At 34.8% G+C, this 13,072-nt stretch overlaps 1 protein-coding gene across 1 annotated transcript in view; it reads left to right on the top strand.

The window, feature by feature from the left end:
* REV3L (REV3 like, DNA directed polymerase zeta catalytic subunit) overlaps positions 1–13,072 on the top strand; it is a 117,072-nt gene that overhangs the window by 36,883 nt on the left and 67,117 nt on the right. Inside the window, exons 2-4 of the mRNA XM_061990510.1 lie at positions 7,882–8,071; positions 10,788–10,862; positions 11,785–11,945. Of these exons, the coding sequence (XP_061846494.1) occupies positions 7,882–8,071; positions 10,788–10,862; positions 11,785–11,945 (426 nt within the window). The remainder of the gene's footprint in view (positions 1–7,881; positions 8,072–10,787; positions 10,863–11,784; positions 11,946–13,072) is intronic.

Below are 13,072 nucleotides of genomic sequence, written 5' to 3'. Positions count from 1 at the left end.
TCCTCCTGCTTACAACAGCTTGCCATGTAAACCTTAAACACAAGATTTAGTAAATTCTTAAGAACACAATTTGTTTGCTTGCTCATGAAGTTCTGTTCCCTGCTATTACCATTTTATACAATGCAGCCCTTTCAAAAACTTAGAGGAATTTAAAAGATTATCTCAAGTAAGGAAGTGCTCACTAAGATGCTGCTTGTCCAAAAATTATAAGCTTATACTATACAAAAGATGTTAAGAATTTATTAAATTAAATAAAAGGGTATATGTGGTAAGGAGTATCAAGTATCAAATTTGCGTATGGGTATCTTAAGAACAGTGCTTGTTTTTGTGGAGCATGTCCTCTAGCTTTCATCAGCTAGAGGAATAGCCTGACATGACAATTATCTGTGAGTGGGAGATCTTAATGCAAATATGAAAGAAAAGAAACATTTCAAGACATAATCATAGGATGTTAGCACTCTTTGAAGAATAGAGGAAGAGAAAACAAAGAGAATCTGGTGTCACTTGTTGTAAACTAGCTGACTCATGACAGCATGTATACAGTGTATCATTTTTAAGGGATTGCACAAGCTTGGTGGTGTTTTTAAATAGTCAACATTTCTGAAAAGTGTCTATGGAAGGTAACACTGATAGAAACACTGTTGAAGTTACCACAATTAATGTCAAGGGCTTTTCTCAATAGTCTTTGGCAATAATTTATGGTGGTTTTTTTTCTAACTAGCTATGTAGCTGACAGAAAAATTCATGTTAAACAAAAATGTTTCAACTGATTTTGTCTGACACAGGAGAAGGAGGGGAACTATGATCAGAACAATGTACATGCATAACATTATATAATGAAAAGATGGGCCTCACAGAGAGGTGAAAGTTCAAGTTTAGTTAAAAACAGCAAAGCTTTTTCTCCTTTGAAGAGATATGTACTGATTCCATTTATATGTGGCTTGTGTCACTTTCATAAAAAAAAAACCCTAAAAAGAGAACTTGTGTAGCAGTAACAGTCCTTAATGAAAGCCAGTTGATGGAAATGGAAACAAAAGGCTGTGTGACTAGTCTGTTCCCCCTTTTTACTTTTTTTCATCTTGTACAGGATGTGGCAAAGTATACACCACTAGTTTATCTGGGACTAGTAAATGTGCTCTTTTCTAATCAGCTATGCTTTGGTCAGTGTGGTCTAATACAGTCTGCCTCTGTTGCATTCATGTGGTTGCTTTTCTTACCAGAATAACAGCTTTGCCTGTGTTGCCAGCCTGTGTATGCCAAGAGCTTAGTGTGATAGCTAGAATCTGTAGCAGGGACCAGCTACATTTTCCTCCTTCATGTGTTTTAGTTCATGTTAATGGCATCCTAGCGATTGTTGCCACTCATGCTAGAAATATTACTGATATTTTCCCACTGATTATATGAGTAATCTGCCTGTCGAGGAAGCAAGAATAACAGATAGCTCATTTTTGTAAATGATTGTTTAGTAAGAGAATACCTAACCTCACTTTGCATATCTGCTTGTTTCTACTAAGAAAAGAAAAAAATAGCATTCCATTTCTCATAACTGACAAGTCATCCAGTTTCTGTCATGCAGCATTTAGTCCAGCAAGGACAGTCAGTCCAGCAAGGATAGTAGGATAGCCTGGACAGCAGAGGACTTGCCCTGGGTGGAAGACATTAAAGACTTGTTGGCCAAGCTTAAGGCTCATGAGTCAATGGGCATCTTATATGTTTGGATTCATTTTTTAAAATATAATTAAGGTTTACATCTGAATAGTCCCTCATCTTTGTTTTCCCTCATAGTTCAAGTGGAAGAACAAATTTGTTGACTTTGTTTTCTTGCTGCACTGTACTATCCCATAGATAGAAGTTTCAGGTCATGTATTTTTAATATGGTCAGATTGCTTCCGTTTTGCTGATGCAAACGTGATGAAAGCTGGGTACAATTTCAGGGTTTGATAGTGTGACACGATAAAAGATGCAAGGGGCCCATTCTTTGAAGAAAGATATGTTTAGTAGTGTTTCTAGGCCTACAAATTGCTCATCAAAGTTTGATTTCTTTTCTTGAGGGCTTGCTAATGCAGACATGTATCCTGTATCCTCAGCTATATCCTGAGTAGTATACTGCTGCTTATTTGAACACTTGGTCCCGTGTCTTCCTAAGTATTGTGTACTCCTAGACCTCTCTTTTTTTTTTTTGTCTCAGAATATTCTTTTTATATATTTATGCCTTAAACAGATCTTTCAGGTATGAAAGTACAGTTACATCAATTTTACAATGAGAAAGTGCATCATCTATGGTAAATAATTTGACTAAGACCACACATGAAGTCTCTCTAGATGGAAATTGAACTCCTGTCTCTTTGATTCTAGGCTATTACTTCAGTATGCACCTAGTTACACAGAGGTTTGTGATTTTAAATTACAGATGGAAAACACAGCCCTTTTATCTCTCTAAGGATCTCTGCATCAAGGGTGTGAAACAATCTAGTTGTAATGTTATATTGCTAGTATATAAACTTTTTTTTATTTTCATGAGAGCAGAGATATTACAAGGAGCAGTTACTGACTAAAGAATTGTAAATAACCAAACATGCCATTTTGAGTCAAACAAATGTAATTTTAAAGTATCTTTTTCTGTCCTATTTACAAGTGTTACTGAAATAAATGTTTTATCACATACCTGGGAAAAACTGAAAGCCTTGACACAAATACTGTATATTATACATGAAAAATATCATGCATGAAATATGGTCTTTAGGCTCTGGTCTTGGTTTTGTTTTGAGGATATCTTGCTGCTGCAAGACGTTATTTTATTATTCTTGTTTCTCTAGTATCCAGTATTTAAGACTGCAGTCTGTATAGTTGTCTCTTTCTTCTCACTCCTTAGAAAAAAGCTAATTTTTCATCTTGATTTAAGACTCTTGGAAAAAGTTTAGAGTTTCACTTAATTGCCGAAGAAGTTACATTAATGTAATGTACTACTAAAGAACTCTGAGACATAAAAACCATAAGAGTGTAAATTTCTAAATTACATAGGAAATGTTTTAAGTGGGAAAGACCTTCTCAAGTTTTACTGGGGAAGATATTTGTTGTCATCAAAGTATTACCTTATTTGTATCAGTGTATATGTGATTCATTTGTTTTTTGAGAGAGGTAAAGCATGGTGACTTCAATTTTGTAGGCTGTACTAGCACTATAAAGTAAATGAGTCCTATCTGTTTTCAGTAGGTTAGTTCTGAGTGATATTCAGTGATCTATCAACATAACTTAAACCTAAAGCACCATGCAAAGTGTGCAGAAGATGCTGATGTGCTTATCTAGCAGGTTAGAGTAAGAACTCCTGTTACAACTAGATGCTGCTTTCTGAAGCTTATTCCTGGAGAAGGAGTAGGTAGGGTTGTCTATAGTATCGTAACTTGTATGGTGGGAAAGAAATTACTTTGAAATTGGATTCTAATCTTTATCCCATTTCCACATTTTAGTTCTTTTTCCTGACAGGATTGTTAGTTTTCCCACTCTCTGTAGTCATAAGTACTCATAGTTTATTTTTCAGTTAGTTTTTTAAAAAAATCTAGATGGTTGAACAGTTCTTTGAAAATACCTATTATATTTTAAAGATGGTAGTTTCATATTTTTTTGTTTCTGACTCTGCTTTACTATTGCTGTTAAAGAAAGGAAGTCCCTTATGATGACTGTCTAGCCTTTTCTGCATCCTGCAGTGACATGCTTGATATGTTCACATGCATTCTTCTACTAATACTGTTCTTGTTTAATTAGTACTGCCAGTTTGCAAAACTGCACTTGAAGTACTTTTAATAGATGGCATTTGTATAAAAAGCCCTTTGTCTCCTATCTGCTACATTCTTTTTTTTTAATCTCCAGACAGAATTTTTCTAAAATCTTGGGGTTTTGCCATGTGTTTAAATGCTGGTGCTTTCTCCTACTTATTCCCACCTCATTGTATTTTACAGTGGTCTGAGAGAAATGGGTCATAGTTCAACAATTTAAGTAACAATTCTAGGGAGAGCTTGAACAGAACTGGTGGTTCATTTACATGTGGGAGTAGATTACATGTAATTGTTCCCCATGTCTCTGCTTAGATTCTTACAAATGGGATCAGCTTGTTCTGTAGGAAAAATATCACAGCAAAATATGTTTGCATATGAACCTCATGGAACTCTTTTCTTAAGTCGTATATGTCTAGATTTGGGATTTGTTTACTAAATAATAAAGGAGGTGATGCCTAATTCAATAATTTTCCCGTATTGAATTCCATTTGTGAAGGTTCTATAGTCCGTTCATAAATTAAGATCTACAGGACAGGAGATAAGTGGCTTTGAATATTGTTTGTAAAAAGTTAGGAAAACTGTATTAAAACTTAGAAATCTCAGGTTCAGGGATTTTGTATTTGAGAATCATCCAATCTAAAGCATAAACAATACTGAGGCTGAAACACCCCTGAGCTGCAGAGTCAAGCTCTTATTCTTACTGTAGAAATCTTGCATTCCTGTCTGTGGTGATACAAGTTAAGTCTGTAGAACTTTGACCTAATCATAAGGCTACAGATAATCTAATCTGAAAGCACTGGTTATGGGTATTTGTAGGTAGAACAAATCCTAGAACCTAGTGTGATTTCTTAGGGGTGCCATGCCCTTGATGTTCACTTACAGGCTCAATAGGTTCCAGTGTACTTGGATATTCTAGTCTTCCATTGATTTAGAACCATCCACATGCTCTGTTCAGGCAATCCGCCCATGAGAGTAGAAGTCTTTTGGAGAAGATAACTGGAGGCAGTATCAGCAAGACCTTGCCTCTTGCTGGAATATTAGCCAGCAGGTAGTCATGTATGTGTGGACTTCTGTCTTCTCCTCAAATATATACACAGATTCTCACATGCTAGCTGTGATGAATCCTTAGGTGTCTAACTTGTTTGCAAACTTTATTGCTGAGCTAGACAATACAGTAAAGATCGTTATTAACAATTTTCACATTTTCTTTTGTACATAAATTTGTTCAATTTGCTCTCAGTAGAAAGAAATTTTTAGAAGTTAAAAGCAAAATTAATTTCTTCAGTAGTCATAAAGCATTTCTCTGAGAACACTTCAATAATAATCCTCAGATTCTCTATCTTATTGTCCTGTGAATTTAGGTGTTCACATGCTTGGACAAGGGTTGTTGGATCAGATGACCTTCAGAGGTCCTCTCCAACCTCAGCCATTCTGTGATTCAGTGTAGATTGCATCTCAGTATTATCCATATGAGATATGGCTGTGCTTTCTAGTGGTCAGAAGAAGTCAGTTCTCACATCTTCTTGAGTAGTTGTTAAGCAACTTTGCATTCCTTTATCATACTGGTTTCAGTTCTCTTCTAATAATATTAAAGATTTCTGTCTTAAGAGTTACTACAGATTTTCCTTCTAGCATTTTAAATAATACAGTAGCTCAAGTATTATGCTTGTACATGTTCCTAATAATAATGCATATGGCAACCATCTTTAAAAATAGCAGGCTGGCTTTCTGAATCTTTCTTGTAGGTTTCAAGAATACAAAATACTGTACTTGGTTTTATTACTTCAGTAATATTTATGCCACTTGCTTTTCTGAGTATGAGTTTGGGGGAATGGGCTTTACTGTCTGAAAATACTGAATTTCTATTATTTTTGAAGTATCATTATTATTCTGGTTATTCATCTATTTTGACATTTAGTTTGTAGTTTCTTCTTTTCAGATAGTTGGATTGCTAACTGAGTATGTCATAGTATCTTCAGATTTTGTGTCTTGCCTCTTTTTGGGGTTATAGCAGCACTTGTTTTTTAATTCCCTCATTCACCACTTCATTCAGTCCCTGAAAAAGACTTCTGAATAACTCTTAGCCTTACTTCTACATTTCTGTATGTTTACTCAGCAGCCCCCTTGAGTCTACACTGGGATACTTGATCTCTGACCTGCAGATAATTCAACTAGTGCAGATGCCCTTCTTGTAAGAGAGCATGGGCCAAGGAAATTTTTAGGGCAGCAACCTACTCCTGGCTGATAACTCATGATCACCACCAGTCTCGGCATTTACATACACATGTTCATTAATTAATAGAGACTTCGTATGTACAGGACATTGTGATGCATGTGTGCAGTATGTCCATGATGAGCATGAAACGGTTTTGTGGCCTGTCCCATCGGAAAACTCCGGGAGTCACTTCCAGACATCCAGTTTTGCATGGGAAAATTCTGAGGAGAACAATCATATAAGCCATATGGCTTTTCTGCAGAATCTGCTGTTGAGCACCACTTTCATTGATTCTACAGATGAAAAATAAAAATGAATAGATGTAAAAGCACTTGCTGGTCCCTGTAGCAGTCAATGTTCTAGTGGTACAAATTTGCTTCTCTCTATATCTCTGAAAAGAAACAGAAATATAAGATTGACATAAGCATAAGCGTAAAACTTCATAACCTTATCCCAAGCCAAGTCTTAAATTTATGTTAATTGATGAGTCTGTGTGGCCTGAGATCCTCGGTGGGTAGATCTGTTTTCTCCTTGTGGCTCTGTTGGAAAGAATTCACTAGAATTTGTAATGGCTTAGTGCAAACCATGGTTGTTTTTACTGGAGTGTGGGCATCAGATTCAACACCATGACTGTTGGTGCAATTTGAGGCTTTTACTTAAATGATGGCCACAGATTATTCTTTTCTTAACACTAGCAGAGTAAGACTTGTAATAATGTGGACTGTAAATAAAAATAGCAGTATAACCAAATATTGCGGTAAATGGGTCAATACTAACAAGGATCAAAGTGAGTAGCTGTATAAACCCATGTAACTTGACAGGAGCTGACCTAATAGAAGTTGTAGATCAGCAGTAGCTTGTTTGCTTTTTTGGCAGAATAAAAAATGAAAAGCAGCTCAATGTGTATGTTTTGTAAGATTTCCCTGGAGTTAGGTGGTAATTTGATTCTTTGGTTATTTGAAAGCTGTAGTGTTTTTCATGGTGTTTTTACACATACATGGGAGACTTTCTTCAGGCAGGGTCCACTTGCTGAAAGATAATCTATTTGAAAGAATAGACTTCTGTAAGTCTTTTCGTTGGTCATGTGGACCAGAGAAGTTGTTTTCTTATCTTTATGCAGAGATTTATCCAAAGAAAGTGCAAGATGATATGTTTAGACCATCACTACTGTGTGGTGGGGGTTCATCAGTGACATATGCTTGTATTGACTTCTCTGAAGAAGCTCGAGCTACAGTCTAGCACAGTGTGGGTTTTTTTCATGATATGTTCTTTTATTCTGATATTGCAGACTCATGAAAGCTAATGTTGAGAATGTGTGTTGTTAGGCTGGAGAACTGCATATGCAGTAGAGACATCTTAGGGATTCACAGATTTAAGAAGTTGAAAATCACCAGGGTTTTTTCCATATCCCAACTCACACCTTAATAACTAGAATATTGAATGTCCTAGTATAAGCTCTGGACATTATTTTTAATTTCTGATAGATTATGTGCTCATCTCAGTGAGGACTGGGAAGAACTAGATACCGCAGAATTTTTATAAAGGCTGAGAAACCCTTAACCATCGATCAGTGACTCAGTATGCAAAATTATTCTCAGGTGTTGTGTTATTACTAGAAAGAAATAATTAGTGGCAGATTCTGCTGTTGTACAAGCATAATCCTTTGTATGTCATGTAAGCACATCTGTTCTGTATTGTTTTTGTCAATGAATCAAATGTGAGAACTACTCTAAATTGGTACCTTTTGTTTGAAATATACCTGAACTTGTTTCATAAATTTATCCTATCTGTAGAACCTGAAAATAACTTGAAAAAAGTCACTTAGGGACTACTTAAAAGAAGAAAAATAAATGGTCATTAGAAAACAAATGTTTGTTTACTGTTTCTTTTTAGGTCAGAAGACTTGTCTTCACCTACATGGTATCTTTCCTTACCTCTATGTACCATATGATGGTTTTGGACAGCATCCAGAATACTATCTTCGTCAAGTGGCATTCAGCATCGACAGAGCACTTAATGTGGCTTTAGGCAATCCATCTTCTACTATTCAACATGTTTTCAAAGTGTCATTAGTATCTGGAATGTAAGTGTGACCTCTTAGGATTTTTTGGTTATTTGTTTTGAAATGTTTTTATAATTGTATTACATAGAATCACTTACTGTTGGACTTGTGTGACTGCTGTGCTTTTTTTCTTTTCCCCAATGTGTATCTTTGTGCATGCCTAGACAGCTATTAAAAACCTCTTCTTGCTTGCTTTGACTTTAACATAATCAACTGTTTTTTCCCTCAAAAACTTAACGTTTTTTTCTTGTTCCTTTTAGCTTATTCTGTCTCTGCTATTACAGCAGTACTATCCAGACAGCATTTTCTACCTGGATTATTCTAGGCTCCCTCTGACCAGGCATATCTTGCAGGAGCCTAATTCTAGGTCTCCATTTCTTTGTTCATCTGAGATGGCCCCTTTAGGAAGGACATCACAGAGACTGTCAGATCATGTTTGTCTGATTCCTCTAACAGCACAGACCATGAAGTGGAGGCTCTTAAACATTCACTGACTTGTCTGTCAAGCTGACTCTTATTTTATTTTGTGTAGTTTTCTAATACTGCTGGAGGAAACTATGCCTTTATTAAATGTTAATACTTTAAGGTTTCTCTTAATTTTGATTTAACTTGTGTAACCAAGGACAGAAAAATATGTCAAATCGTAATGAAGAATAGGAAACTGTCCTGCAGCACACAGTCTATACATGCATTGAATTTTTCCTCTACAAAGCAATGTACCTGCTAACTTTCAGTACTGTATAGCATGATCTCTTTTTTTAAAAACACTTTGAAATATATTTTTTTCTCTTCCTAAACATTTTTAGTGGTATCTTCTAGATACTGCTAGTGAAATTACTTCCATAACTTCTTTTTTTTTTTAATCAGACCTCTGATTTGTTTTTGCAGTAACAAGGAAAGTAACCTAACAGATTTTTTTTTTTTCTTTCTATGAGAACTATGTGAATTGTAGTGTAGCTGTTCCTCCCAACAGTGAAAGCTGGACAGAGTAAACTGTTGGAAGACAACCTTTCCTTGAACCATTGAGAAAAGAACAGATGGAGATCAGGAGAACTTTCCTCTCTTCACCTCTCTTGCTTTAGAGCTTCAAAACAGTCAATGCTGAAAGTTAGATGCTTGCTACCTCAAAGAAGCGTAGGAAAGAGTGTTTCGTGTATTCTGTCTTGTCTGAGAGGCTGATGAGAAGTACCTAACAGAAGTTTTAATAGATATATATCTTTACCTAGGTAGATAGATGTTCTTAGGTAGTCACACAAATCTGTTTTCTTCTGACCTGAGTCAGATTCTGCTCATAGATATTATAGTGTCTCTGTGGTGAGAAACCTGTGTTTTTTCTTAAGTCTTGGAGGCTATATTATCCCTTTTCTTCTGCATTATCAGAAAAATTGTTATGTAAGGAAGATGTTTGCTAAACCTTTATCAGTTTAACGTAAGATTTTTGTTGCATTGACATACAAACGTAATGGAGGTCCAGGAATAAAAAAGAGGCAAAATATGCTGTCCTTGTGCATTGCAGAGTTAAAGTAGGTATTCACAGCTAATCTTGGACATGTTGTAAATCTTACTCTCCCTGCCATACAAGTACTGACTTTATTTTAAAGCAGTTTTTAGTTTACATGTCTACAACACATTGAGTTATTGTAACTCAGTGTATGTAACCTGTCATTAGGTTTGTACTGTCTCTATCAGAAAATAAAGTTTGATTCATTATATGAGATTTGGTCTCCTTTCAGCTTCAATTTTGTGGTTTCAACTCAGATCAGTTTTTTTAAACAGTTTTTTTTTAAACAGTTTAGTCTAGGTTTTGAATATACTAAATGTGTGCATATTAAGGTTGTTAGCAGTGGTAATACTGTAGTTGTGTAGCTCTTCTGAGTTTGCATTTAATTGAGAAGTAATATCACTTACTACTAAACTTAATTTATTTTTTTGACTTAGCAAGTAAACATCCCAGTTGCATTTTAAAATCTCTTTTTCAAAACTTAGGTTGTGACTACTACAAATGGTAGTCATCTTGAATTATGGCCTGTTTCCCTTAACATGATGTTTTACAAGCATGTTATATTATATTTGAATTCTAGATGCTGGAAAGTCAGTAATTCAGTCAAGTAATACCAGAGTTAATGCTGTCTATTAGACTTCAGTTTATTCTTGACATACTCATTATGCTATGTATTCTTTAATTGCATTCTCAAATCCTATTTTCTTCAGGATTCATGCCTCATTTCGTACATGAGATGATTAGTAATCACTGAAAAAGGGACAGCTATTCACTCTTTTAAGCTGTTCTCAGTGTTCAGTTATTTATATTACACAGAAAATATTTACTCATTTACACCTGATCTGCAGAATTAATGTCCTTAAGGGCTTTGTTACAGAATTTATCAGAAAGGCTGAACACTTTTTGAAGCAATCCAGCACTAATAGATATATTAAAAGTACTGTGGTGTGCCTTCAATGTGTCAATATGTGGAGAACGCAAAAAAAAAAAAGTGAAGCCAGAAGTGCATTCTAAGTTTTTTTTAAGATACTTTGACATGCATAGGACATATTCTTTTTATATGGAAACATAGTGCTCCCCTTTATCCTTACATGTAAGAATTTTCATTCTCCTGGATATGCAGTTTATCTTCTAGGTTTTTTCCCTTAGATTTTAATACTCTTTATAGTGGAATGTGGTTGAATAACTGCCACAGCATAACTAACTAGCTTCTTGCTTTTCTTTCTTTCTTTCTAGGCCTTTTTACGGTTACCATGAAAAGGAGAGACAGTTCATGAAGATTTATCTTTATAATCCTGCAATGGTGAAAAGGTAAGGATGTGGTGATCTGAGGTTCTAGCTGATTTCCTTATATCTTGAATTAACAAGTCGATTTGGAAGCAAGATTCACCTGCATTTAACAAAATAAAATCCACAAAATTGTCATCTAAATTTTTCAAAACACGTAAGTTGCTGATTTTAAGCACACCAATAACTTCAAGCAGTACCACATTAGGAAAGCAAGTGTACTTGCTGTTAGGTGTCTCATTAGCTGTAATTCTTGAACAAATTTACATTAGGTTGCTTTTCCTATTAGACACGTGACTTAAATGATTCCATTAATTTTTCTGTATACAACTTTGTTTTTTTAACCCAATTGATTGTATTTATAAATACGTAGTGTTTTTCTTTGACTTCTAGATCTATCCTGTTACTCTGATATTAATTTATTGTGCTGGTTTATAATGATCCAGATACCTGCAGTTATTTTTTAATATGTAGATATTTAGAACATCAGTTTTGTCATGCTTCTAGGAAGTTCTGCTTCTGTGTACACAGTATGTAACTTTTAAAACCATACAGGACATCTTTGTACATCTGTCAGAGCTAGAGATACTTTCAAAGTTACTACTAGTGTATAGGCATATAGCTGCCACAGTTACTCTGTAAAAAAAAATTTCTATGGATTATAGTGGCTTTGGATCAGTTGCAGGAATAGTACATGTTATGGTGTTTTTAGAGATATTTTTAACTGGAGGATTCAAAGGTCCTTTGCAATTAATATCAAAATATTAAATCATTATTAACAGAGGTAATTTTTTCTTGGTATGTTATTGTGAAAACAAAATCTTAAAAATACAACTGAGGTAAAATTTCAGATGTGTAAGGATTTGATATTTTGATAAAATCAAATATCTGTATTGCTATGCTGGAATATTTTTGGATTTATGTCCTAATTTTTCTTTACTTTTAGAGTATGTGAGCTTCTGCAAGGTGGAGCCATAATGAACAAATCATACCAGCCTCATGAAGCCCATATTCCCTACCTCCTTCAGCTCTTTATAGACTACAACTTATATGGAATGAATTTAATAAACCTGGCTGCTGTCAAATTCAGAAAGGCAAGGAGAAAAAGTAAGATGTTTACTTCTGAAGACCAAATAAATGTTTTGGAGGGTAAAAACTACTGTTTTGAACAAAATGTCGCTAGCTGCCAGACTTTTGCCATAGTTTGTGGCTGAATGGTAATCATGTGTTGTTTCCTTACCATTTGCTTTCTGTGTCAAAACAAAGTCTGTGTGTAGCTTTCTGTTGGTTTTCCTTTTTGTGCTCCGGTATTGGGATGTGAAATGAGATGCCGTCTATCCAGAAATACGTGCCCACACTTCTTTTCAAGTTGGAAGAGTACAAATAGTTACTAGTTAGTTCAAGTATTTACATGAAAGATAGCATACGAATATTGTTGCTTTAATTTTTTGATGTTTATTTTCAATGCCTGTAGCAATTACTTTTTTTTTTTTTTGCCACGCTTTTGTCTTTGCAAAATTATGGCTAATCATCATGCTCTACTGACAAATAATGTTTTTAATGAAACACTTGTGTTTCTACTGAGGTCATTTGCTCCAAGGTGAAATTTGAAATATAAATGTGAGCAAAGGAGGTATCTGAAATTTTAATTTTAAGTAGTTAGTTTGGCATTTTGAATGTACACACATATAAAAATGAAGTTTGGCAAGAATATCCATAATGTTATCTAAATGCTTCAGTATAAAGGGTGGACAACAGTAGGAAAACCATAATGTCTTTAGTACTTAACATTTAGAAAATAAGTGTTGTTTACTTCAGTCATCGTTTTTTCTAAAGCTAAAACTAGAGTTGAAAAGAACAGCAAAGTATCTTTCTGTAAATATATCAAGTAAGAATCATGCTGACTTTAATCTTGTCCAACTATTTTTATGCATGTATGTTCAGACAGCAATAGATTTAGTGGATGGGGTTTCATAACTGAATCTCATCAAAAGAAAAACATGCTTTTCGTACTCAGCAGCAGGCCATGCTTTTTGCTGGTGTCAGAACTGTAAGAAGACAAAAGCTCAGCCATAGATAGATATCTTCAGGATTTTTAGTCAACAAGAAGTATAGCCAGATACCTTTAGTCTTCCAAACATCCAAAGCAGCCATCTGGAGATGTGCAATGTGATTGTATCAAATAGTTGCTCACTTCCTTTTCCATAACTGTTTTCCCTCTCATGATAAATGAA

This window comes from Colius striatus, chromosome 2, assembly GCF_028858725.1.
Source record: "Colius striatus isolate bColStr4 chromosome 2, bColStr4.1.hap1, whole genome shotgun sequence".
NCBI classification, from domain to species: domain Eukaryota; kingdom Metazoa; phylum Chordata; class Aves; order Coliiformes; family Coliidae; genus Colius; species Colius striatus.
The sequence above is the reverse complement of the archived record's forward strand: the minus strand, read 5'-3'. Positions and strand labels throughout refer to the sequence as shown.